The sequence below is a fragment of the Solanum lycopersicum genome, chromosome 1 (genome assembly GCF_036512215.1).
Source record: "Solanum lycopersicum chromosome 1, SLM_r2.1".
NCBI lineage: Eukaryota > Viridiplantae > Streptophyta > Magnoliopsida > Solanales > Solanaceae > Solanum > Solanum lycopersicum.
In genome coordinates, this window is record NC_090800.1 from 3943887 (window position 1) to 3966517 (window position 22631).

Below are 22631 nucleotides of genomic sequence, written 5' to 3' on the forward strand. Positions count from 1 at the left end.
AATTCGAAAACATGAACACATTAATGCAAAAATTTCACTTCAAACTTTTATTTATACCTCACCAAAATATTTAATACTCTACATTTATATTTTTCACCTTCAAAATATATTTTAAAATCAATTCATCAATCAAATTGATGAAAAAAAAAATAATTCATCAATTAAATTTTGCAGATTCAAATCCAACATTTATATTTCTGCAAAACCCTATCAACACAATCAGTTCATCAATGGCGAATTCTCTTAGAAGAAAATCGGCTGTATTAGACTCGATGTATTACCCTATCATCGGTTTACTCATCGTACTTATCGCCTGTGTTGAATTCTCCGACGCCGTTACCGCCGTTGATGTTTACCGGCTTGTTCAGTATGATATCGCCGGCGTGCCTTTCGGTTCTCGGCTTGCTACTCTTAATCATCACGCCGGCTCATCATTTTTTGGTTCTGGTTCTAGTTCTGATCTTTCCCGTACGGTTCTCATTCTTCCAGTTCGTGAATTGAACCTCACTCTCATTACAGGTTAGGCTCCGATTACTGCTCAATAACTTCATTTTTGGTATGTAAACCATCTTGAATTAAAGCTTTATTGTTTCTATGATTATGTTTGGTTCAGGTGAGGATATGTGTTACTGTTTTGGAATTTCATTATTGTTAGGGATATTTATTTTTTCAACTAGGGAAACTAAATAATTGGGGTTAAAGCTAGGTTTATTATTCTACTTGCATTAGGTGCGAATAGGGATAATTTTGAGTTAGGAAACTGACTCTTTTGAAAATATGGTTTAGTTTACTTCTTCGTTATTTCATTTTTATCTTGAACTTCTTGCTTACTTTTTTTAACTAGGTGACCCAGACTTAGGTGATAATAAATAATTAGGTGATACAAAATAATAGGTGATACAGACTTGTTGGGTATAAAGATTAGTTTGTTGTTACACTTATGGGCGATGAAGTTGGTGTAGCAACCAGCCATTGAAGTTGTTACACTTATCGGCGATGAAAGTTGGAGTATCAACCAGGGTTATAGAAAGCAAAAAAAAAAAACAAAAAACGAAAAGAGCTTTAAGGTCTGTTGGAACTTTAAGCACAAAAATGTGTGGAAAGGTGTAAAGGGAGAAAAACATGCAAATATATGAGTTTAGTCCAAGACTAATAATATATAAGGCTGAATGACAAATATATGAACAAAGAAATTAAAAAATAATTACGATAAAATGAAATATCACTTGTTTAGTGTCTTCTCTTCCGTAGAGGTTCATTGGCAAAGGAAAGATATGTCTTGGAATCTTGATGGTATGTCTTAGAATCTTGATGACGACACTGAAGTGCACATTAAGCGAGGCAAAAAGCTCAACACGTTTTGAACCTCGCTTCATGGCTTAAGCGTGCCTTTGATTATGCTGGTATCAACCAGCAAGTGAAGTCCTAAGAAATGGATTCTTTTACTAAAATATCTGATGTTAGTGTTGTCAAAGGCGCGCTTAAAGCACATTTAAGCCCTAAAGCCAGGTTCAAAATGTGTTAAGCGCTTTGCCTCGATTAATCGCTTCAGTATCATCATTAAGATTCCAAGACATACTTTTTTTTTGCCCATTAGCTTCTTCTAGACGAGAAATACTAATCAATTGATATTTCAGTTTTCACTGTATCCTGTTTTTTTTTTTGAAATTTCTGTCATATATTTGTCATATTATTAGTCTTCGACTATCCATATAAATTTTTTTTTAATCCCCTTTGAGCCTTTTCTCATTAAAGCCCACACTTTATTTGTGCTTGAAGCCCCGCCAGATCATCGAGCTTTTTTGCTTTTGATAGCACGGGATGTTGTTGTTCGTCTTTATCTATTATGATTTGCGTTATACTTGATAAAAAATTTATGATTTTTCTAATTGTTAACTATGCATATGCACACAGCACCCAGCACACATATAGGAGAACATTTGAATAAATTCCCTTGGAATTATAACTGAAAGGCGAAATGCTCAACTCAAATCACGAGTCAGCTTCTATGCAATCGAATGTAGTAGTCTACGGAATAATCTCTAGGAATCTTGTGAAATTTCAAATGTTAGTCAAGAAATTTGTTTCTCTTTGAATTTTGTAGTCTATGCTCATGCATATTCTGTAATCAATTCTGTGATGTGCCAAATATAGGACTCTATTACTAATTATGTTTTTCGGGAAGGTAATGGAACTATCCACTCGTTGGTAAGAAATATGGTCAGACTATAGATTATGTCACTATTGACAACAGTGGGTTAGCATATGATAAGGATACCCTCCACTTCAAACAATTTGGTTGGTGGTTTGTGTCACCAAAGGGATCATAAGTTGAAAGTCCACGTCTTGGTTAGGAAGGTGTGGAAGGTTGTTGCATTGGTTTAGTCAATCCGACCGGCGCACTTGCTTTTGTTGTAGTTTGTTAGTCTCCTTTGATCGGTGTTTCCATATTTTACGATTTTAATACTTTTCTAGTTTGCTCCTTGTTTGAGACATCACTAACCTTGCTTGTGATGATCATGTTAAAGGCCGACTCTCTGTTCCTCATGCAATATGCAGTTAGATTGTCTTCTGATTGGCTTGCCCTCCCTGTTGGCTCTTATTGCAGAATATATTGAACAGAAAAAGCTATTAGGGGGTTTGCTGCTTTTACTCCCTCCAAAATTTAGACCAGAGAACACAGGCAGCACATTTGGTGCTGATGAGGATATTGACAGCTTGAGGAACAAATTGGTAGAGTTGGAATGGCTGCTTACACATTCCAATATTCCTGTGAGTGAAGTCAATCCTCCATGCTGTTTCGTTCTTTTGGAATATCTTCTGTTACAATGCATATTATGCTTGAGCACATCATTCATCATGTTACATGAGTTTCATTTGTCTAGCACTTGTTGGGTTGGATGATCTCACCTGAATTAATAATAGTTTTTTATTAATAATTTGTTTAATCGTACTTGATGCTTGGTTACTGCATGCAAAACTCGATCTCATCAACTTTTAACTAACTATTAGTGCCATAAGGTCATTATTCTTAAATGACAATTTGTTCCCTACAATCACTTTTGTCGAATAATATGACAATATATATAATCTAAACTACACAAGTCATTACTGTGATTCCTTAATTGGTAGAAGATAATGCTGAAAGATTGATTATGTTAGCTTCTAAAGAAGAAAAAAGAGTTCAATCAAGGAAGAGCATGGATATCTGCAGACTGTTTCAGAGCTGAATGGAGGGAAAGGTTTTTTTCTGTTTATCTTTTGGAAATTGCTTTTGAAGTCCCCTTTGCTGGCGCAATGATGAGATTAAACAATAAACATTTGTAAAGTGGCAGCCCTTGAGTCCAACCTTTTGATTATTTGCAAATTGGTTTGTCCACCCCGGAGTGATGAAGAGCAACTTGAGCTATTTTAGTTACTATTTGACAGTGAGCTATGAGTGTGTTTAAATTCAGTGGGTATCAAGGAAAGAAAAAAATTAGTAGTAGTCACTTTTTCCCTTGAGGTATTTTTTATCTTTGCTTAATGAGGGTACTGAAATTGCCGTACTTCTGTTGTTTGAATGAGAGTTCCAGTTTATGTGCATATCCTTCATCTTGAATTGTTTCATTTTTTTATCGTCTATGACAAAATAGTAAATTTTTAACCTTTTGAAATTATGGTCCAGTATCCTGTATATTTTGCTTTCGAGGATGATAATATCAATGCTGTATTAGCTGAAGTTAAGAGAAATGATGCTAGTGGTCAACCTGCAACAGCTACTACAGGCGGGTAAGTTAAAATGCCATTTTGTATCTAAGAGAAGAGGTGCCTCTTCCATTTGGTGTATGTATGCCATAACATTAGAAGATTATAATGTAATCTAGAGATCTCTCAACATAGTCTGGACAAAATGCATATAGGATAGAAATCCTGTGCATTTCTTAAGTCATCTTTAATCATATTATCATACAGTTAAAAGATTCCATTCAATTTTGTTCTTGAACTAGATAAACTGCCCGTCCTTTGCTCGGTACTGATTATAACCTTATTAAACTTAAGAATTATCCATTTTAATATTCTGATATTAAAAATAAAAGCCAAGTTCTTGTGAAAATTTTTTCATCCCTAAATTCAAAGGCAATAGGTTTATGTTTTAATTTATGATGGATTTTTATATTGTATTCACTTATTTTGTCGTGTGGAGATAAAACCATTTTGTATTGCAACATGTATCGGTGAAGCTATACTTCCTCTTTCTCTTTCTCTTTAAAATGTTTTAGTTCTTACTTCCCTCTCTCTGTTGAAGTAATACAAGTTGGTAATTAATTAAAGACATTTAAGCACTAACAAAGATAGGAGAGCAGAGAAATTCAAAGCTTATGGTGCCAATATAATTCGGCATTAGAGATTGGTTGGTTTTATATTCTTTCTTAGTAAAATATGATGATGAGCAACATTTATAGTCATTGAGTCCAAAGTATTCAGAAACAGTGAATCAAGTGTTGAGAGGTGGGAGTATATGATCTAATGTGTTTTACTGCATCAAAAGTACTATTTTTATAGGTATTTAAAATTAATAAAATAGATGTGCTCATTTTCCTCTTCAAAATATTACCTGCTTCCAACACGTGATCATTGTGTTTAGTCATATACTATCATCTTTCAAGACTTGATTCACTGTTTCTTCATGGATTGTCACAGACACTCAAGAGGATTATCTGTCTTCACGCTTCAACATCTATAATGAGATCTAAATACACTTCATCAATTCAAGCACATTCACATTGGCCTCTTCCAGAAAGTACGACAACCTGCAATTACATTATACGTGCAATCAGGAGTACACATTATTCACTCATAGAGACCAGTAATAGCTTTCAGAACTTATATTCCTTAGTCCATTGTAGTGCCAATTCCTAATAAAATCTTCCAACTTGTCTCTAATTTTATTTGTCCAGATATTCTGTATTTGCAAAGCACATGATATGAATGAGAGAATCAGAAGAACCTGACATTGCATAGGATTTATGACAGTTAAAGTCTTAATTACCTTTCACGTTTTTAGAACTGCAAGATGAACAAAGAGATCCGTAAGAAATAACCAATCTTTAAAAGGTTTGCACTTTATTTTTCTTTTTTCCTCTATTGGGACTTGACGCATCCTTTCTGAGATTGGATGTCAATATGAATTTGAAATCTGCTCGTTGTTTTCTTCTTTTTTCTATTGGGGCGAATGTCCTGCCATTGATTCAGTTACTCAAATGTCTTACAGCTACAAGCTTGTTGTTGCTGCCTCAGATCCCAAGAGAATTGCGCCCCCAAACATTGCAAATATTCAGGTTCTAGTAACCTTTTTTCTTAAAATTAGGAACAGGTGGATTTACTAGAATTCTTGAATTGATGTTTGTCTTGGAATGTTGATATGATCTAATTGCCTAAAGTTTTAGTTCTAAATTGCTTCATTCATCTATCTCAAAAAACTCTTTATCTGTTTTTATAAGTAACAAGTTCATCTTGCTCCAACAATGCCTATACCTTTATTTAAACAAATTAATTATATAAACTAATACTACATCTGGATCATTTAAAATTTGATTTGACATATTTCAACCAACTACTGCTTTGATTGATGCACATGGTAGATCATCTGTTATGAGACGGGAGGTAATAATATATTAGATAGCTAAGCTTGTAACTTTGTCGTTTCTCTTTGAATTGTTTTTACCATCAATCCCTTAAGCCTATAGATTGTTGTCACTTCTTATAAGATGTTATGGGACTTAGATAGGATAATTTGAAGTGACAGCTTCATGGTTGTTAAACTATCGATTGTAACTTTTTATGTACAACTGTCACTTGCATTATTACAACTAGCATTTGATGGAACTAAAGGTTTAAAGTTGAGTTTTTCTTGGGAGTCACATATGGTCTTGCCTTTAATTTCTTCGTCATAATTGTTATGTTCTTTATTTTGAGCGCTCAGAATTTCTTTTTGAAATATTTTAAATGTACTGAAGTTTTTTTTCTATACTTCGATTCTGATATAATAGATTGTTTCCTTCGAATAGCTGTTCAGACCAGCTTATATATTGCATTATTCGGTTTCTTATTTTTGTAGTAAAATCATTTTAGGTACAAGGAATTTTATCATTTCCTTTTTTTTCTTTAGTTTTTCACTTATAGTCTTATACTTCTCTTTGGTATGATTATGACATGACACACCACATTGGGTATGTTGTTGTTGTATGGCATGACACGAGTGAGTTTAAAAGTAGAAACATGATCAATGAAGATTCATATAGCAGACCCAACTTGTTTTTGACTGAGGCGTGGTAGTAATAGTTTTTATGAATCTGTATGCACTTAACTTTACTTGTTTCTATACATAGTTTTCCTTATAATGTAGTCAGGCGAATCAATTCAGTACTTGGAACTCTTCTTTTACTTGTAATAGTTATTGGAATCAAGCTAAACATATTTAATTACTTTATTCTTATTTATTGATGAAATCAATTTAAGTATATGTGGATGTATTTCCTTATTGTACTGTGTCAAAAGATTTTCTGTTTCGTGTTTCCAGAGTCCTAATGTTTATGCACATTAATTTCTAAAAATAATGGGCAGGGGTTATTAGATAGTTTAAATAATCAATATGGTAGATTGTTACCCGAAAGTTCATTTATTAGTACTTTTATTGAATATCAGGGATGGTTACCAGGGCTTAAAGTTGATGGAGACTCGGATCAGCTACCAACTATTGCCATAGTGGCTTCATATGACACGTTTGGGGCTGCTCCGGTAAATAATAACTTACTCTATTAAGTTTTGAGCCGTCATTTTAATAATAAATGATCTTAAATTACTTTTTTCTTTTGTTGAATTCAAAGGCATTGTCAGTGGGAAGTGACAGCAATGGAAGTGGTGTAGTGGCACTTCTTGAAATAGCTAGATTGTTTTCTGCTCTGTATTCAAATCCTAAAACTAGAGGTAGATATAACTTACTCTTTGGATTGACATCTGGTGGCCCGTATAACTACAATGGAACTCAAAAGGTGCACCAGTCCTTCCCAATTTTTTTGTCCTTTTCTTTTAAGTCATAGCTATCTCGTTCTGTCCTTTGAATGTTTAAGCTTTCTTCAGTGGCTTCGGAGTTTTGACCAACGTCTACGTGAGAGTATAGACTATGCCATCTGCTTGAATAGTGTTGGGTCCCTAGGTAACCAGTCACATCTTCATGTTTCTAAACCTCCAGAAAATGCCTACATACAGCAGATATTTCAGGTATGCAACAAATGCCATCAATGAGAGAAACCTAGGAGAATTTTATATTTTGGTACTTCTACTTTTCCTTTTCTAGTCTATAAAGGTTGATTTATGCAGGGTTTCTCTACTGTAGCAGAAGAATTGGGGCTTCAAGTTCGTCTTAAGCACAAGAAAATAAATATCTCGAATCCTCGAGTAAGTATATATACTTCTTAAATGAAAGTGCACATCCCTGCTTATCTGTTTGTCAAACGTAGTGCATGGTTTTCTTGCTATGTTCTCAGAATGTCACAACCCAGAAACGGACTTGATGACCCTTGTTTTAACTTACCAAGATAAGTCAACCTAAAACCTAATATAAAGGATATATCCGGAAGTAAAGAAGAACAAAATACTATCATAATAATATCAAACATACGGAAACATAACATAACTCAATTATACCCCCCAAAGACCTGGTTGTCACGACTCACGTGTACAAGCTTCTAATGTAATACAATAGATTCGAAAGAAATAAAAGTCTTAATGTCATTGTTTTTAGAATAGAACAGGAATATAATAATGGAGTAAGAGGTGTTTGCTGAGATGAAAAACAATTATCTTAAAACTCTCCACAATAAGCCTCATACATTGAAGGGAGGAGAGTAATCACGATGATCCAAACTCATAACCTACACAAATGTAGAAGCAAGGGAGTGACTACCAACAACACGGTACTCAACAAGTAAACGTCTAACTCAAGGTAAAAGCAACACATAATACTTGTATTCCCAACACTCCAACCAAACCTCCACAACTACAACATGTACAAAATCAACCCAACCTAACAATATACAATTATAAAGCACATAACACGTTTAACAACACTTCCAACTGTTCAACTTCAACATATACATATCACCGAATATAGAGGTCCAACGTGACTCAATAATTCATAAGACAATTGACAAGCAATGCTAGAACTCTAAAGGCAATACTCTAATGTCCTTTTTGTTACCATCATACGCCATTGAATCCACTATTTATGGACAAACAAATATTATATTAATTAGTATAAAACAAAATTGAGTAGGGTAGAAATAAATATAGAGTGATTGAATATTTTCTTTTTAAAAAAATATAGACAGATATAGAATGACAGTCAGTTTAGTAGCTACAATTAAAAAAGAAAAATAGAGCCTTGCACCACTGCTTGAAAAACAGTGTAGAGAAGAAGAAAAGAACAGAAGAAGTGACGAAGAACAAAAGAAGAAGAGACTAACTGAAGGAGGAAAAAAGAAGAAGAATGTACTTAAGAGATTCCAACTCGTGACGCAAAGATCTGAGTAGCAGCTAAGATCTCGTCCTTTCGAAGGCTAGAGAGTTGCGATGGAAGAGGAGATCACACAAGTCGCAATAGAGAGAAGATGAGCCTAGGTTTGCAAAAACACCCCAAAAAAACCCCCTAATTTTTGCTTTTAATTATTAAATTAAGACCTTTTATTATGAAAAAACAAATAGTGCGTTGCCTCGCTTTGCTATTTCTACTCTCGCCTTTTGTTCGCCATTGCTCGCCTTTCTGAAATCGCATCGCCACACCTATAATAGGTGACAAGGCCTCGCCTCTTGCCTTTGGCGACGTGCGAGTGCCTTTCATAACACTGGTTATATTATTCTTTGTATCTATTGCGCTCCATACTTTCCACTGAAATTTGACTGCATTCAGAGGGTTTATCTTATTTGGGATGATTTTTACACTAACCATCAACCTACCACAATTCTCAGCTTTTATCCAAGAATTAGGACTGGCTGCGGAGCTCATAGATGGAGTTCTATGAATTTGGGTAATGACTCGAAAATTCATTTTTGGAAAATTATTGTTTTACCCCTCCCAATAGTTGCCCCGACTCATCTTTGATTAGTTTATGAAGTTGGTTTTGAAATTTGATTGAAAAGTTATAGTTTTTGGAAGGTTTAAAGTTGTCAAAAGAGTTTTTTGATGACAATTGGATTTCGAAATAAAATTTCGTCAGTCATGGAATGTGGTATAGGTGTGTTGTCGTTTTCTATTTTAGAGTGGTTTTGAATTGGAAGTTAAAGTGAATATAGACCTTCAATTGACTTTGGGCAACATATGGAGTTCGGATAAAGTTCCGACAATTCCATTGGATTCGCGAGTTAATTTTAGGCATAGGTGAGGTTTTGATTAAATTTTCAGAGGTTCCAAGGAAATTTTGATATGTTTGAGCGTTACGTAAAGCTATTGCGACTTTCATAGGTTTAGGATCAAGGACACCTCGAATTTGATGTTACATCGAGTCCGAGATTGAGTTTAGGTAGGAGCATTCTGGTTTGTGTACTTGTGGCTCTAAACGAATCTCGAAGGTCCACTAGGTGTTTTTGTTCCTTGTGTGATATTGTTGATTTTTGGTGCAGGTCGTTTTGTTATTTGCGACTGCATGGAGTTATTTTGTGGTTGTTGTGATCGTGTGAATTTTGTCCCGATTTTGTAGGTCTATTTTTCCTAGTCATTGTGATTTTATAGGCTTCACGTGATCGCGATGACCAAGAAAAATAAACTTACTCGATCATGATAGAATTCACGTGATCGCGACGACCACAAAATAACTCCATGCGATTGCGAAGAACAAAATGGCCTAGACTACAAAATCATCAAATAGACTTTAAAGATTCGTTAGAAACCCCAAGTACACAAATCAGATGTGGAACACTCGAAACACAATTTAAGGTCTCCTTGATACCAAACCTGTGAAAGTCACAATAAACTAACTTTACTCTCAAAATACCTCACTATTTAAAACCTCTGAAATTTTAGCCAAAATCTCACCTAGGACTAAAATCATCCCCAAATCCACTAGAATTTGTCGAAATATGATCCGAGCATCTGAACTCCAAACGTTGACCAAAGTCTTAAGGTCTAAATTCACCTAACTTCTAAATTAAGACATCAAATCCACAAAACCACTCCAAAACAGAAAACAACAATACTTCTAGATCAAGTTCCTCATTTCGGGACGAATGGAACTGGTGGAATTTTATTCTAAGACTTTAAACTCCTGTGTTATGAAAGGCGCTCGCCATGTCGCCAAAGGCAAGGACTTGTCGCCTACTAGCAATGGCGATCTAAAGGCGAGAGTCGACATGGCAAGGCGAGCAACATGCGTTGCCTTTTTTTAAATGATAAAAGGTTTGATTTAATAATTAAAAAGCAAAAATTAGGGTTCCTTTTGGTGTTCTTGCAAACCTGGGCTCCTCTTCTCTCTTTTGCAACCTGCACGATCTCTTCTCCTCTTCCATCGTGACTCTCTTGCCTTTGAGAGGACGAGACCTTCGCTGCTATCAGACCTTTGCGCCACGAGTTAGGATTCTCTCCAAGTACATTCATTTTTTTTCCTTCTTGAGTTATCTTCTTCTTTTGTTTTTCTTCACTTCTTCTGTTCTCTTCTTCTCTACTCGGTTTTTCAAGCAGCAGTGCAGGACTCTAATTTTCTTTTTCAATTTGTAGCTACTGAACTGGCTACCATTTTATTTCTGCCTATATTTTTTTTAAAATTCAATCCTTCGATATTTATTTCCCTTACTCAATTTAATTTTATACTAATATAATATTTGTTTGTTCATAAATAGTGGATTCAATGACATATGATGGTAACAAAAAGGACATTGGAGTATTGCTTTTAGAGTTTTAGTATTGCTTGTCAATTGTCTTATGAATTATTGAGTCAAGTTCTAGACTTTTAATATGTGCTATTAGTTTTTGAATTGAAATATTTGATAATGAGTGTTATTGTTATTGAGATTTTGGATATTTATATATGCAATTAAATATTTTAAATTTTTGGTATTTTTTTAAACTGGTAAATGTGTGTTTCCTCAGCATTAAGGACATACTGGACACTATCAAAAAGTGATAGATTTTTAAAAAAAACTAGAAAAGAAGATTCTTATAGAGATCTTAATAACTCTACAAACTAATCGATATCCTCTAAACCTACTTCTTTACACCAAAAGTAGAAAGATATTATACAAATTCCATTTAACTTTCTGAATGGAATTGGATCAATAAATATATGTTGAAATGTCTCCGCATCTCCATGTTTTGAAGTTTTTCCTGCTGCTTTCAGAAGCTTCCCTTAATCTTTTGCATAACCAAAGTAAAGTTTCCCTACTCAATATCATACGCATGATAGACGTCCTGGTACTCTCCACCACTCAAACCATCTCTCTGAAGCAGATTGACTCGGTAAGATCATAAGATTACCCCACGTTTGAAATACAACATGTTCTTCATGTTCTAAATGCTACCTGAAAAAAAAAGGGAAGAAATTCCGATGGCAAAGAACCACCGGAAAAGGGGTTTTAGACACGCAGAAGGGATCTGTAGAATCCACCGAGGGAGAATTGCCTGGAAGCATTTAGTATTTAAATCACGAATGGTTTTTTTGTGATCATCCATTTATTTAAGTTTTTCGGTATTAATTGGCACCTCATTTCGGAAAGACGAGTGCCTCGCCGCTCCCTTGTCGCCTTTCGCCGTCCAAAACACTGTATATAACTAACTAGGGCTGTGCATCGGCCGGTTCGATTTGGTTTTGAAGTTTATCGGGTTGACTTATTGGTTATCGATTTGTAGTAATGCTAAACCGTTATAGAACCATTAAGATATTGGCTTATCGGTTATTGATTTATCGGTTTTTGATCGTTATCGGTTTAATTGTTAAGATTTGATACAAAAGAAAAATATTGAAAATCACTTAGAAACAAGGTGACAAACCAAATAAACCATGCACTTGAGTTCACAAGTTACATCTTGCTCAAAAGCAAACACTTTTACATCATAGAATAATCAAGTGTTTGAGACAACTAAAAATAAAAGTAGGAAATTAAACTCTATGTCGAGGACTTTATATACGAAATGGTATAAATATAAATATTTAAGTTACTATCGGTTAATCCGTTAAGAAAAAACTTTAAACCGTTAAGAACCGATATCCCGATAACAAAAAAATCAAAACCGTTATCAAAACCACTAAAGCAATAACCCAATACTATAAACCAATAACTTTTTTATCGGTTTGGTTTTGAACAGCCTTATAACTAACCCAATTGGTTTGTGGTTGATTGGTTATTCTCAAACCTTGGACCAATTCTTGAGCTTCAGACCTTACATTAGAAAATAATGCTAAATTTATTTTTTGGGTTATGTCTGCAATTTGAAGTTTGTAGACTGCTTTCCGTTGAAGTTGCGCAAATTTTCACCAAAAGCTACATAGCATACTTTTGGACCGTACAAACTTACTGCTTTTCTCTCCAATGAAATCAACAATTGTTTCACTTGAATGAATGTCATTGTTTATGATAATGTAAAAGTTGGTTATTTTGGTTCGAAGCTGCCCTTGGGTGTGATTGCAGTAGTTATAGTGGCAACAATGATGATAACAAAATGAGATTTGTATTTAATGTACAGTTTGGTCACAATCTCCACTCTTATTGACAATTCATGGCTTTGTGCATATGAAGTGGTTGCTTGAATAATTTGTGCAATTGTAGTCACTTAGTGATCGATACTGATAGTTGTCTCACCCTTCTTTTTTTCCCTTAAGACACCTTTTGTCTTTGAGACTGAGAGTGTTAGATTGGCTTAGAAGTTGGTCAAACCTACTTTTAAGACAGTTTTTGACTTCCGAAAGTGTTTGACAAATATAAAAATAACTTAAAAGAAGTCAAAAATGACTTAAATTAAGTTAGGAAGTGTTTGTCAAGGTTAAAGTAAGTTAAAAACCAAAAGTCATTTAAGTTTGACTTTTTATTTTTGACTTAAAAGCTACTTTTTTTAAGCCAATCCAAATGGGCTCTAATTATTTGTTTGAACTTTATGAAATGCGTAATTTACCATATTGAAATAAAACTTCAAGGCAAAATGAAATAACCATAGCAAAAGGCTTTCTATGCAGCGTGTTCTCCTGAGTAGCCTTCACATCTGATCTTACGCGGATAGTATCATCTCCATACTTCTTTTTAACCAGACTCTGTATTACCATGTACATGAATAGACTGACACTGACCTTGATGGAAGAATCTGAGAAGATTTTATTAATCACATTTCTTGGCTCGAAATGACCACCCCCAGTCAACCTGCTCATCACTGACATCCTCAAGTGACACTCTCCTTTAACCTACTCTCCCATGTTGGCTTATAATTCCAAATGTGTTGACCTAATCCCCATCGCGGGGCGGAGTGTCACCTCAACAAACTAGATGCAAGACATTCTGCCAACGATAAAGGTGATCGCTCAAGAAAGGAGATTCAGCCCTCACGAATGTGATGCAATGAAGATGTTGCAGACTATGTGACCCGTGACGTAAAAGATAGAATCATAACTAGACAACTCCACTTTCTAATGAGGTTAATTGCTTAATACGTGAACTAGAAACTTCCACTATGAAAAAAGCTCCAAATAGGCCACGTAGCAGCTTAAGGAGAAAAAAGCTACTTGACTAGATGGGAGAGGCGATCAAAGGAAGCTGGTTCACCTTCTCCATATTACAACATAGGTCATTCCAATTTATAATCGAGAATTTTGATAAGTTGCATCGCCGGCCCAGGCGATTGAAGTGCAACGAAATGCCTTAAAGTTGAATATGGTTCACAATCTTCTAACTAGTCGTGCCTTCTCTGATTTAATAAAAGGGCTAAATCTGTTCAGTCAAGTGGCCTTTCCGTTCTCTATTTTTGGCCAATTCAAATTGATCCAAGGCTCTTTCGATCTCAGACCTTTCCCCTGGATCTTCTTCAGCCTCAGGAAAATTTATCAATATAGAAACTTCAACTGAAAAAGAAGATGAATAACAAGAATTGCTTAAGGTAGTCTTTTCCTTTTTTTTCAATTACTACTCAATTGCTCTTTTTTAATTTCAAAGGACAAGGAGAAAAGTAGACTTAATAGTGAATAGCATTAAGTTTTCAGACTTCCTATCCAAATTTAGTCTGCTAAGTAGCCTTCTTTCAATTTGGATGAGGAATAGCATGAAGTTGAGAAATGGAATATTCTTTTCCCGTTTCCTTGTTGCGTAGTTCTAGAAATGCTTTTATGATTTCTTATGCATCATAACCGTAATTTTGTCATAGATAGAAGTTAAGCCCTTATCGATGGTTACAGATGGTAATTTGCATTGAAGTTTTTGACAGTTTCAGTTTTTGTTGCGTAACATAAACTAGCTAGAGACCTTGTTCTAAGCTATTTTATTGACTACTACGTGAAGTCACATTCAGTAGACTCGAGATTACGCATCGCACTTAACCTGAATAGTCTCTACAGTCTCCCTATTAAAGCTGCTTGTTCTTGTTGTTTGCTAAAATAGTCAGATATACCTTCTTTACTTGTTTAATTGTTTTTGTATGAAATGTCTAGTCTCCTTACTTTGCTAAAGCTACTAAGTGGTGTAGGTAGCTTGGGAGCATGAACAGTTTTCAAGGTTGAGAGTCACTGCAGCTACACTTTCTGAACTTTCTACTGCACCTGAATTACTGGAAAGCACGGGAGGTCTGACTGATAACAGGTTGTGGTTAGCTCTTTCTTTTTTGAGAAAGAAAGGTCGTAGCCTAGCTTTTAATACCTCTTTGTACTATTTATGGAACTTGTCTGATGGCCAGTTGTTGAACTCCCCTGTGCAGGCATTTTACCTGTGAAGCCTCAATCATTCAAAGAATCAAGCTTGTTGCTGAAAGTCTAGCAGTAAGGACTTAGCCTTCCTCTTTTCCCTTGGAGTACACAATTTTGTTTCATCCATTGCACTGCTGATTGCATAAATTGATAAAACCTTCAATTTCCAATAATGCCATTGTCTTCTACATGAGAAATAAACAGTGGCAGCCGAACAGTAAAATTGAGAAAGAAGACATGAGTTTTTTTGCCTCTTTATCATCTTGTCATGAATGCTTCTTTTGAGTCCTAGTTGATTCTTATCTGAGTAGTTTTTCACTGAAGCTACATATTCGTAACTTTTTAATTTGAAGTATGATCATAGTGCTGAGACTATTGGGCTGATGGTGTTTGCAGTCTCAATATTCCTTGTGGTTTTGAGAATCTCTTGATGGTAGGGATGACAATGGGGTGGGGTGGTTGCAGTGAAAACCCACAAAGACTTCTACCCGCCCCAACCCACATAACATAATCTTCTCTTTTCAACCCGCCCCGCTCTGCTTAAACTCGCCTCACCCTGCCCCATAAACTGTGTTTGCTTAATTTATTAAAAAGAACTATTTTTAATGACTTCGATAGCTTATTCTATCATAAAGACATCACCGATGCAATAGAAAAACTATTTGAATATATTGAAAAAGTGACGAACAACAGAAGAATTAGAAGAGAACTGATTACTATAACACAATGTCAAAAGAAAGTGATTCCAAGAATAACTAAAAACTGGATTCTCAATTAACATAGCACAATTACAAAAGAAAAAATAAATTATTGATTCTTTAAAAATTAATAATAATTAAATAAGTCAAGGTATTAAGCTAATAAAAATGTTAATCCAGCAAGTATTTGATAGTTGGTTTTCTTACCTAAAGCCTACCGGAAGAAATTGTTTTAGTGATTTAGCATTGGGTTTATTTCAAACCTGCAACCCGCCCCACACCACATTATTTTCTTTAAAAAGAAATTAAACCTGCCTCGCCCACAAAGGTTGTAACCCACTCCTCCCCCCCCCCCCCCCCCCATTTCATCCCTAATTGATGATATGTAGGGATGGCAAGGAGGCGGAGCGAAGCATGTTACAATCTTTGTGAGGCAGGGCAGGTGATAGCTTTTGCGGGGAAGGGCTGGGCGGGGTGCGGTTAGAGATAAACCCATGCGAAATCGCTAAACAATTTTTTGCGTTAGGCTTTAGGCAAGAAAACCAGCAATCAAATACTTGCCAGGGCTACACTTTTAGATGCTTTTATCGGCTCATTCCCTCGACTATTTAGTTATTTTGAAGAATCAATAATTTATTTTTCTTTTATAAATGTATTATGTTAATTGAGAATCCATTTTTCAGTTATACTTGGAATCACTTTTTTTTGACACTGTTTTATAGTAATTAGTTATCTTCTAATTCTTCTGTTCTTAGTCACTTTTTCTATATATTCAAATAGTTTTTCTAAACTGTCAAACACTTGTCTTTTGATGTAATGTTTCATAGCTATTGCATCATCAATGATGTTTTTATGATAGAATAAGCTACCAAAGTCATTCAAAAAAGTTTTATTTTATAAAGAGAACAATAACAAAGTTTGTGGGTCAGGGCGAGGCGGGTTGAAAAGAGAAAATTATGTTTCGTGGGGCGGGGCAGTGGAAGTCTTTGCAGGTTTTCCCCGCAACCGCCCCACCCCATTGCAATCCCTAGTGATATGCTAACAGCAAGAGCGAGTCTACAGCTAATAAAATCATAATTTAATTGCTACCCTTTATCTAGAATAACCCCAATGTTACTCTTCTTTGACATTCTTTTCTGGTTTTCCAAGTCTACAATTAATCTTAGGCCTAATACTCCAGCTGTTCATGAGTATTATTTACAGCTAGTTTCTGTGCATTCTTTCCTTTAATTAATTAAATGAGCAACATGATTGAATTTTGAGTAGCGGCTTGTAAACAGGGGTATTCCCATCATTAATGATATTATTTACCATAAAAAAAGGGATTGAAATTTGAGTAGTTCTATGAGTAGACTATTTGAGATTTTCTGGATAATGATTTTATGAAAGATGTCCTTATTCTCTTCAATACATTTGCTTAGTCCTAAGTGTCAATACAAATTATGAATCATGATTCGGGAAATATGTATCCTTATGTAGCAATTTCTTCTTTTGGGTTGGGGGGACTGTATGTCTAAACCATTTGCATTTCTTTATATAGGATTTTGTTATAGGTGATTTTCATGTCCTTAGTTACCTTTGAAGAATCATTTGATCTATCAATTGGTTCAGTTTGGAAAAAAATCAATTGGTTAAGATTTTAGATAATCAAAACTTCTCATATATGATTTCTTTCTTCTTTATTCTGCAGCTCCATTTGACTTAAATTTCGATAGATTTTCCTTTATGTAACCGGAAGGATGTTCTACTATATTTCTTGTTTCAAGCATTTTTCATGTATAGAGTGAGCTATCTCATGCAGCCAACAGTAGTTTTGCAAGTGTGTGTAACAAAATTCTTATACACAGAGACACATTTACAGCCAGGAGAAGAAAAGCATAAGCATATTTGCAGACGATAGTAGCCTAGCTGTCAATCCTTCCTACATAAGGTCTTGGCTAGATCTCTTATCCACAACACCTCGAGTGGCACCTTTTCTTTCAAAAAATGACCCGCTTATTAAGGCGCTGGAGAAGGTATTTTAGATGTATTTACGCTTGAATTTACTGATTAGTTAATTGATTCTTTTTTTCCTTTTAAATATCCTCATAATGTCTTGGTGTGTATAATGTAAAGGACATCTTTGTATATATTCATTGTCCCTCATCATGCTGGCTTGCCTTTGTCATTTTGCTTTGGCAATTAATGTTGTACAAGTGAGTAGAATGGCAAATAATTTACATATTACTTAGTCACGCACTTTATGATCTATCAGTTTTACGCTTTAACCTGTAATGGTGTCCATGCCACTGGTGAACATGGAGATGTTTGGTTGGACCAAATTAGCTCTTCAGGCTTTCTTTTGAGCACTGACATACTTTAATTTGAGCTCCTTAATATAACTGAGGCTTTTATTTTCTTCTTTCAACTTTTGACAAACATATGCTTTCGATGTCTCTGCAGGAACTAGCTGATCATACTGCAGAGGTGAATGTACAGCATGAGTCTCTAGATGGAACATTCACTTTTTACGATTCAACTAGTGGGAAGTTGCATATATATCAGGTGTGTAAAACTCCATCCCCCTTGGTTGTGGTTCCTAACATTATGCAATAACACTGTAATTCCGTAGAAGTTCGAAATACAAGTATCTGCTTAAATGTATTGAAAAAAGACCCTTTTGTATAGTCTAACTCGATCGACGCTTCCACAAACTGCGTGTATGAAAATATTTCATCAAAGCTTTCATAAATGAAGATGTTCAAAATAACCAACTACACAAATACGAGCCTGTAAAATATAAAAAGATACTAAACCTGACCTTACAATTAGACGCAAATAAGATCTCTTAAGCTGGCATGCAAAACGACAAGGCAATGCAGGAGGATTAGTTGTTAAGTTTGGTTTTGTAGGTTCAGTTGTTACAGTAGTACTTCTGTTTGCACAGTTCACTTTATATTTTTATACTTGGAAAAGAGTTATTATATGGACAGAAGGGTCGTAGTCGTGCAGCCCTCTTCTTGTCACCAGTGTTCCATGTCTCATGTATGAGCAAATCCAACCACTTATTTTCTTCAGGAAAAAGAAAAGAAAGGAGTATATCGAACCGCTCGTATAATTAACTGCTTAAATTGTTCCCGTTGCAGGTTGCCAGCGTGACATTTGACTTACTTTTGCTGTTGGTTCTAGGATCATACTTGATTACACTTTTCAGTTTTCTTTTTATCACCACGAGGGTACGTATTCTCGTTTCACTTAATCTTGATTCCCTTATTTTGGTCTACCAATCAAAATATAAAGACAGAGAAAAGAAAATATGAACTCATCCAACCAATCTGCTGGTACTGTTTGACAGGGTCTTGACGATCTTATTAGTCTATTCCGTCGTCCCTCATCACGGAAAGTAAAAACCACTTGATTCCTGAAGTCGGAAGACGTTTCTGCATCTTGTGAATCAAGAAGTAAGCATTACTTTTTGTGACTTTAAGGACGCTCATCTTTAGCCAAGTTATCATTATTGGTTCAATGTGTGTTGGTGTAAACGTTTAAGTTCCACATATTTTGCCTCCGTAGCTATATCATCGTCATTTTCTCTACTGAGATACAAAAAATCATTCCCGTAGCTGGTTTTTTTTTTCTCGTAAAATTACGAGTTATAAACATGTAAACCAGCTGACGTAGAGCGTCAATTTTGGTAGATTTGAATGTATTTATGTTCTGAAAAAATGTAGGGGTTCTGTTTTGTTGAAGAATCTATTCAAAAACCAGCAAGTTCACATGCATGATAAAAACAAAATATAAGATCACATGCATTGGGTAAAACAAGTTTATTTCACAAGTTGAAAAGTTGAATTCACAAGATATTAGAATTCTTTTTATTGTTTAACGTAAGGGAAAAAGATCTGAAATATATTCGAACTTTGATTGAGATTGTTGTAACATTCCAAACTTTGGAATTTAATATAGTTGAACAAGGTACTACTTATAATAATGCAGTTTTTTATGATATCTAAATAGTGTAAAAACTAAATAATACAGTGTTAAAAATTTGTAGAACGATTTGAATAGAGTAAAACTAAAGAATTTTTTGTGGGTGCAAAGTCCATGCGCCTTACAAGGCTGAGGGTGAACACCCTCTTTCATTTTCATAATTTTGGATCGGATGAACTGATTTCATTTCTAAAGTTTTAATAGATATTCATTGAAAAATTTCATTCATTTATTTTGAGATTATTGGATCCAAAAAAAATCATGGGCTATATAGCACACGAAAATTAGTAAAAATTTGTCGTTGCGACTTTGGAGCTCGTTTGAATGTAGAAATGCATCATTTTTTCTTGTTGGACGAACCTGTTCCATTCCTAAGGTCTTTATGGACGTCCATGAAAATTTTTGGTCATTTCGTTTCGTTATTTCTAGATAAAAAAAAAATTATGGTTGTGGCACACACAAATTGGAAAAATTCGTTTTCGTCTGCTTTGGAGTTCGTTTGAACTTGAAAATGCATAATTTTTTCCCGCAAGATGAACTTGTTCCATTTCTAAGGTCTAAACGGGTGTTGTCAAATTTTTTAGCCATTTTCTTTTGAGATTTTCAAATAAAAAAATGCATGGGCTATAACACACCGAAATCGATAAATTCTATCATTGTCTGCTTTAAGGCTCGTTTGAACTTTAAAATGCACCATTTTTATCGCGGAACGAGCTGGTTTCATTTCTATGGTTTTAAGGATGTCCATGAGAAATTTTGGTGATTTTGTTTGAAATTTTTGAATAAAAAAATCATAAGATAGCACGCGAAAATTAGTAAAATTTCGTTATTGTTTGCTTTAGTGCTCGTTTGAAGTTGAAAATGTATAATTATTCACCGCAGGACGAACAAGTTCCATTTCTAAGGTCTTAACTGCCTTCATAAAAATTTCAGGCCATTTTATTTTGAGATTTTCGGTTAAAAAGAGTTATAGCACAAAAAAAAATCGATAAAATCTGTCTTTGCCTGGCTCCTTTAAACTTGAAAATGCACTATATTTCTCCGCGTGATGAAATGGTTCTATTTTTAAGGTGTTAACGGATCTCCATGAAAAAATTTGGTCATTTTATTTTTAAAATTATGGGTAAAGAAATTTATGGGTTATAACACATGAATTTGGTAAAAAATGTCTTTGTCTGTTTTGAGTCTCGTTTGAACTTAGAAATGCACTATTTTCCCCCACGGACGAACCGGTTTCATTTCTAAAGTTTCATGAGAAATTTCGATCATTTTATTTCGGGATTTTCGGACAAAAAAATTCATGGGTTATAACATTCAAAAATTGGTAAAATCTTTCTTTTTCTGCTTTAAGACTCGTTTAAACTTGAAAATATATTTTTTCCCCTATAGGACGAACTAGTTTCATTTTGAAGGTCTTAATGGACGTCAATGAAAAATTTCGGTCATTTTATTATGGATTTCTAGGTAAAAAAAATTTAATGGGTTATAACATAAAAATTGGTAAAATCTACTTTTACTTGCTTTAGGACTTGTTTGAACTTAGAAATGCAACATTTTTTTCCGCGGACGAACTGGTTCCATTTCTAAGGTCTTATCGATCTTAATGAAAAATTTCGGTCATTTTATTTCGAAATTTCTGAATTAAAAAATATTAGCACATGAAAATTGATAGAATTCGCTTTTGCTTGCTTTGAAACTCGTTTGAATTTGAAAATTCACCAATTTTTTCCGGGGAACGAACTGGTTCTATTTCTAATGTCTTAACATACGTCCATGAAAAATTTTGGCCATTTCATTTTGGAATTTCTGAATAAATAAAGTCAATGAGCTATAGCACACTAAAACTGGTAAATCTACCTTTGCCTGCTTAGGGACTCGTTTGATGTTTTAAATACACAAGTTTTCCTCGCAAGACGAACTGATTTCAAGTCTTAGCTCTTAACAGCCGTTTATGAATATTTTTTGTCCAAAAAATATTCATGGATTATAACACCCGAAAATCGGTAAAATTTGTTTTTGCCTGCTTAGGGGCTCGTTTGAACTTGAAAATGCATCATTTTTACCCACGGGGCGAATTGACTCCAAGCCTAAGCTCTTAACGGACGTCCATGAAAACTTTCGGTCATTTTCTAAGGATTTTCGAACCAAAAAAATTTCATGGGCTATCACACACGAAAATTGATAAAATCTGCACTTGCCTGTTTTGGGCTTGTTTAACTTGAAAATGCACTATTTTATCCCACGGAATGAGCTGCTTTCATTTCTAAGATCTTAACAGACATCCATAAAAAATTTTGGTCATTTTGTTTCGAGATTTCCTAATTAAAAAATTCATGGATTATAGCACACGAAAATAAAAAAAGTTTGTTTTTTTGCCTTCTTTGGAGCTCGTTTGAATTTGAAAATGCATTATTTCCCCGCGGAGAAATTTCGGTTTTATTTTGAGATTTCCAGACAAAAAATTATCCATGGACTTTAACACAAAAAATCAATAAAAAAATTTTTTGCCTGCTTTGAAACTCAGTTTGAACTTGAAAATGCACCATTTACCCGCAAAACAGACTGATTCCATTTTTAAGGTCATAACGGACGTCCATGAAAAATTTCTTGTGAATAATCTCTGAAAATAAAATCCGTGTATGACTAAATTTTCCTGTCCATTTTTTTATGATTATTACGTAAGCAATTAAGAAAGAATGATTAGGAGGAATGTTTAAACTATTTTTTTTAAAATCTCTTATAGGTCAATATCGCCTTCTGTGCAATATTGATCTTCTGTTTATAGTAAGGGATCTGCCTTTTTTTCTCTTAGATCAAATAGGGAAATTCAAAAAAATACAGGAAACGAAACCTTAATTCATGATTGTTTTTTTTTTTTATGACAAGGAAAATCCCGCAGCCGTTACCCTTTTGGGTGCTTTTGGGTGCGCACAGGGTAAAACCTCCGCTCCTATGCAATAGTTTGCAAATCACATAGGAGAGGTAAAGCAAGCCTGGTGCGACGAGCTCAACCCAGAAGACAAACCCCTTGCTTTCGCTGGCAAGGGTAGCGAAA

The 22631-nt window shown here is 34.6% G+C and overlaps 1 protein-coding gene across 1 annotated transcript; it reads left to right on the top strand.

Annotated features, from left to right (window-relative positions):
- On the top strand, nt 1-19514 carry LOC101248033 (uncharacterized). Its single transcript, XM_004228412.5, has 14 exons — nt 1-519; nt 2609-2772; nt 3668-3771; nt 5255-5321; nt 6688-6780; nt 6870-7034; nt 7123-7263; nt 7363-7440; nt 14693-14805; nt 14921-14981; nt 17455-17622; nt 18050-18151; nt 18733-18822; nt 18942-19514. Exons 1-14 carry the CDS (start codon nt 138-140, stop codon nt 19002-19004), a joined length of 1791 nt encoding a protein of 596 aa, XP_004228460.3. The 5' UTR covers nt 1-137; the 3' UTR covers nt 19005-19514.
- Nucleotides 19515-22631: the final 3117 nt, after the last annotated feature.

Excerpts from the sequence above, each read along its gene's own strand:
- LOC101248033 (XM_004228412.5), top strand. The coding sequence starts at position 138 with ATGAAAAAAAAAATAATTCATCAATTAAATTTTGCAGATTCAAATCCA. Across the intron at positions 5,322-6,687 it reads CAAACATTGCAAATATTCAG|GGATGGTTACCAGGGCTTAA; the intron begins GTTCTAGTAACC and ends ATTGAATATCAG. Across the intron at positions 14,806-14,920 it reads GGAGGTCTGACTGATAACAG|GCATTTTACCTGTGAAGCCT; the intron begins GTTGTGGTTAGC and ends TCCCCTGTGCAG.